The sequence below is a fragment of the Lipophrys pholis genome, assembly GCF_963383615.2.
Source record: "Lipophrys pholis genome assembly, contig: SCAFFOLD_111, whole genome shotgun sequence".
Lineage (NCBI taxonomy): Eukaryota > Metazoa > Chordata > Actinopteri > Blenniiformes > Blenniidae > Lipophrys > Lipophrys pholis.
In genome coordinates this window covers 25,001-29,954 of record NW_028291898.1, presented here as the reverse complement: position 1 = coordinate 29,954, position 4,954 = coordinate 25,001, and the positions used below count along the sequence as shown (strand labels likewise).

At 52.0% G+C, this 4,954-nt stretch overlaps 1 protein-coding gene across 1 annotated transcript in view; it reads left to right on the top strand.

Annotated features, from left to right (window-relative positions):
* Positions 1-368: 368 nt before the first annotated feature.
* paqr6 (progestin and adipoQ receptor family member VI) overlaps positions 369-4,954 on the top strand; it is a gene marked incomplete at both ends in the record, with an annotated part of 8,742 nt that continues 4,156 nt past the window's right edge. The window contains 5 exon segments of the mRNA XM_080494104.1: positions 369-408; positions 491-738; positions 2,492-2,619; positions 3,034-3,239; positions 3,331-3,457. Of these exon segments, the coding sequence (XP_080350230.1) occupies positions 369-408; positions 491-738; positions 2,492-2,619; positions 3,034-3,239; positions 3,331-3,457 (749 nt within the window).

Here is a 4,954-nt window from a genome sequence, read left to right as displayed (position 1 = left end):
TGGAAGTTTTAGATGGAGGACTGTTCTGGACAAAGGTTCTAGACAGATGACAGTTCTAGACGAAGGTTCTAGATGGAAGACCGTTCTAGACGAAGGTTCTAGATGGAAGACCGTTCTAGACGAAGGTTCTAGAAGGAGGACAGTTCTAGACAGAGGACGGTTCTGTCACGTGCTTCCATCAGAGCGTCCCAGGATTTTTGCCCTGTGGCTTTCAGTTGGTCGCCGCCGCCCTTGGGTGGTTTGATTCATGCGGTGGTTTGGTTTTGCTCGCCGGCGGCCACAGTGGCGTCATTGTTCTGACGGCCTTCTGCTCCATCCACAATGAGGCCTTGTCCTCCGCCTCGGCCCTGCCAGCCCGCGATGTCACAATGTCACGCTACCGGACGCCGTCACGCTCGGCGGTCCCTCGTGATTCGCCGTCCCAATAGGGACCCGGGGATGTGTCGGCGCAGTGGTGCAGTGGTGAGTTCTGCTGTGTGTGTGTCTGCAGTGTTTCCAGTGTGGCGGGCCGTCGGGGGGGGGCGGAGCCCTGGTCGGGGCCGGCCCCCAAGTTGGGAGGGGGACGACAAGGATGCAGGGGTCCCCGGGACGGACTGCCCGGTCTGGGTGCTGCTGTGTCGGGGGGGGCGGGCCCGGCTGCGGGAGGTATGTCAGCGGGGGAGGGGCATCATCAAACTGCCCGCCCACATGCTGAGCGTCAAACTGCCCCGCCTCTTCAACATCCACCAGGTGCCCAAGGTGAGGAAGACTCCGCCCACTGACTGCTACATCACCCAACCACATCTCAGCCAGATGGTGTTTGTTGTGTGTGGTTCTCAGGTGTGTGTGGTTCTCAGGTGTGTGTGGTTCTCAGGTGTGTGTGGTTCTCAGGTGTGTGTTGTTCTCAGGTGTGTGTGGTTCTCAGGTGTGTGGTGCTCCCAGGTGTGTGGTGTTCTCAGGTGTGTGTGGTTCTCAGGTGTGGGTGGTTCTCAGGTGTGTGGTGCTCCCAGGTGTGTGGTGTTCTCAGGTGTGTGTGGTTCTCAGGTGTGTGTGGTTCTCAGGTGTGTGTTGTTCTCAGGTGTGTGTTGTTCTCAGGTGTGTGTGGTTCTCAGGTGTGTGTGGTTCTCCCAGGTGTGTGGTGTTCTCAGGTGTGTGTGGTTCTCAGGTGTGTGGTGTTCTCAGGTGTGTGTGGTTCTCAGGCGTGTGGTGTTCTCAGGTGTGTGGTGCTCCTAGGTGTGTGTTGTTCTCAGGTGTGTGTTGTTCTCAGGTGTGGGTGGTTCTCAGGTGTGTGTTGTTCTCAGGTGTGTGTTGTTCTCAGGTGTGTGTGGTTCTCAGGTGTGTGTGGTTCTCAGGTGTGTGGTGTTCTCAGGTGTGTGTGGTTCTCAGGCGTGTGGTGTTCTCAGGTGTGTGGTGCTCCTAGGTGTGTGTTGTTCTCAGGTGTGTGTGGTTCTCAGGTGTGTGGTTCTCAGGTGTGTGGTTCTCAGGTGTGTGGTGTTCTCAGGTGTGTGTTGTTCTCAGGTGTGTGTGGTTCTCAAGTGTGTGGTGTTCTCAGGTGTGTGGTGTTCTCAGGTGTGTGTTGTTCTCAGGTGTGTGTGGTTCTCAGGTGTGTGTGGTTCTCCCAGGTGTGTGTTGCTCTCAGGTGTGTGTGGTTCTCAGGTGTGTGTTGTTCTCAGGTGTGTGTTGTTCTCAGGTGTGTGTGGTTCTCAGGTGTGTGTGGTTCTCCCAGGTGTGTGTTGTTCTCAGGTGTGTGTGGTTCTCAGGTGTGTGTGGTTCTCAGGTGTGTGTGGTTCTCAGGTGTGTGGTGTTCTCAGGTGTGTGTTGTTCTCAGGTGTGTGTGGTTCTCAGGTGTGTGGTGTTCTCAGGTGTGTGTTGTTCTCAGGTGTGTGTGGTTCTCAGGTGTGTGTGGTTCTCAGGTGTGTGTGGTTCTCAGGTGTGTGGTGTTCTCAGGTGTGTGTTGTTCTCAGGTGTGTGTGGTTCTCAGGTGTGTGGTGTTCTCAGGTGTGTGTTGTTCTCAGGTGTGTGTTGTTCTCAGGTGTGTGTGGTTCTCCCAGGTGTGTGTTGTTCTCAGGTGTGTGTGGTTCTCAGGTGTGTGTGGTTCTCAGGTGTGTGTGGTTCTCAGGTGTGTGTTGTTCTCAGGTGTGTGTGGTTCTCAGGTGTGTGGTGTTCTCAGGTGTGTGTTGTTCTCAGGTGTGTGTGGTTCTCAGGTGTGTGTGGTTCTCAGGTGTGTGTGGTTCTCAGGTGTGTGGTGTTCTCAGGTGTGTGTTGTTCTCAGGTGTGTGTGGTTCTCAGGTGTGTGGTGTTCTCAGGTGTGTGTTGTTCTCAGGTGTGTGTGGTTCTCCCAGGTGTGTGTTGTTCTCAGGTCTGTGTGGTTCTCAGGTCTGTGTGGTTCTCAGGTGTGTGTGGTTCTCAGGTGTGTGTTGCTCCCAGGTGTGTGTTGTTCTCAGGTGTGTGTGGTTCTCAGGTGTGTGTTGCTCCCAGGTGTGTGTGGTTCTCAGGTGTGTGTGGTTCTCAGGTGTTCAGGGAGGACAGCATCCTCTCGGGGTACCGTCACCCTCAGAGCTCGGCGCTGGACTGCCTCCTCAGCAGCTTCCAGATGACCAATGAGACCGTGAACATCTGGAGCCACTTCCTGCCAACATGGTGAGTCCCATCACACAGTGGTCAACATCTGGAGCCACTTCCTGCCCTGGGGAGGACGGAGCATGGAAACCGTCTCCAGGAAGAAGTCCTTGGTGTCCTAGGTGTCCTAGGTGTCCTTGGTGTCCTTGGTGTCCCAGGTGTCCCAGGTGTCCTTGGTGTCCTTGGTGTCCTTGGTGTCCTAGGTGTCCTTGGTGTCCTAGGTGTCCTTGGTGTCCTTGGTGTCCTAGGTGTCCTTGGTGTCCCAGGTGTCCTTGGTGTCCTTGGTGTCGTTGATCCAAGATTCAAAGGCTTTAATGTCAGAAACACAATGAAATTCTGTGTGTGTGTGTGTGTGTGTGTGTGTGTGTGTGTGTGTGTGTGTGTGTGTGTGTGTGTGTGTGTGTGTGTGTGTGTGTGTGTGTGTGTGTGCTGCAGGTACTTCCTGTGGCGGCTGTGTGTCCTGGGCTCCAGACTGAACTTCCTGTTTGACAGCTACACCTGGCCGCTGCTGGTCTACCTGCTGCTGGTGTGTGTTTACCTGTTCACCTCCAGCTGCGCTCACACCTTCAGCACCATGTCACCCGAGTCCCGACACGTCTGCTACTTCTTGGACTACGGAGCGCTCAGCCTCTACAGCCTGGGTAAGACCCGGCGTCAGTCTGGGAGTCCAGGGGGCGTGGCTTCCTTAGAAAAGGAACAACCAGAGTCAGTGGTTCCTGTGTCTGTGTCCAGGATGTGCCATTAGCTACGGACACTACGTCATGCCCGACTCCTGGATCCACTCCTGGCTCCACCAGAACTTCGTCACCATCGCCATCGGAAACTCTGTGTTGTGCACCAGCTTGTCCTGCTACTCCAGGTACAACAATCATGGTTCTATGTCAACAAAGACGCTCTGAAGACAAGTTCACCAGTCGGTCCTGTAACGAGGTCTGTGGTCGAATTTCTGTTGCTTCCCGGTGAAGCTCAGGTTCAGAATGTAGACGAGACATTGGATTGGATCCAGTCAGAGACCTCAGAGAACACACTCAGACAGAGAACACACTCAGACAGAGAACACACTCAGATAGAGAACACACTCAGATAGAGAACACACTCAGATAGAGAACACACTCAGACAGAGAACACACATGGACAGAGAACACACATGGACAGAGAACACACTCAGATAGAGAACACACTCAGACAGAGAACACACTCAGATAGAGAACACACATGGACAGAGAACACACTCAGATAGAGAACACACTCAGATAGAGAACCCACTCAGATAGAGAACACACATGGACAGAGAACACACTCAGATAGAGAACACACTCAGACAGAGAACACACTCAGATAGAGAACACACTCAGATAGAGAACACACTCAGACAGAGAACACACATGGACAGAGAACACACTCAGATAGAGAACACACTCAGATAGAGAACACACTCAGATAGAGAACACACTCAGACAGAGAACACACTCAGACAGAGAACACACTCAGACAGAGAACACACTCAGATAGAGAACACACTCAGACAGAGAACACACTCAGATAGAGAACACACTCAGATAGAGAACACACTCAGACAGAGAACACACTCAGATAGAGAACACACTCAGACAGAGAACACACTCAGATAGAGAACACACTCAGACAGAGAACACACTCAGACAGAGAACACACTCAGATAGAGAACACACTCAGATAGAGAACACACTCAGACAGAGAACACACTCAGACAGAGAACACACTCAGATAGAGAACACACTCAGACAGAGAACACACTCAGATAGAGAACACACTCAGATAGAGAACACACTCAGACAGAGAACACACATGGACAGAGAACACACTCAGATAGAGAACACACTCAGATAGAGAACACACTCAGATAGAGAACACACTCAGATAGAGAACACACTCAGACAGAGAACACACTCAGATAGAGAACACACTCAGACAGAGAACACACTCAGATAGAGAACACACTCAGACAGAGAACACACTCAGACAGAGAACACACTCAGATAGAGAACACACTCAGACAGAGAACACACTCAGATAGAGAACACACTCAGATAGAGAACACACTCAGACAGAGAACACACATGGACAGAGAACACACTCAGATAGAGAACACACTCAGATAGAGAACACACTCAGATAGAGAACACACTCAGACAGAGAACACACTCAGATAGAGAACACACTCAGACAGAGAACACACTCAGACAGAGAACACACATGGACAGAGAACACACTCAGATAGAGAACACACTCAGATAGAGAACACACTCAGACAGAGAACACACTCAGATAGAGAACACACTCAGACAGAGAACACACTCAGACAGAGAACACACAT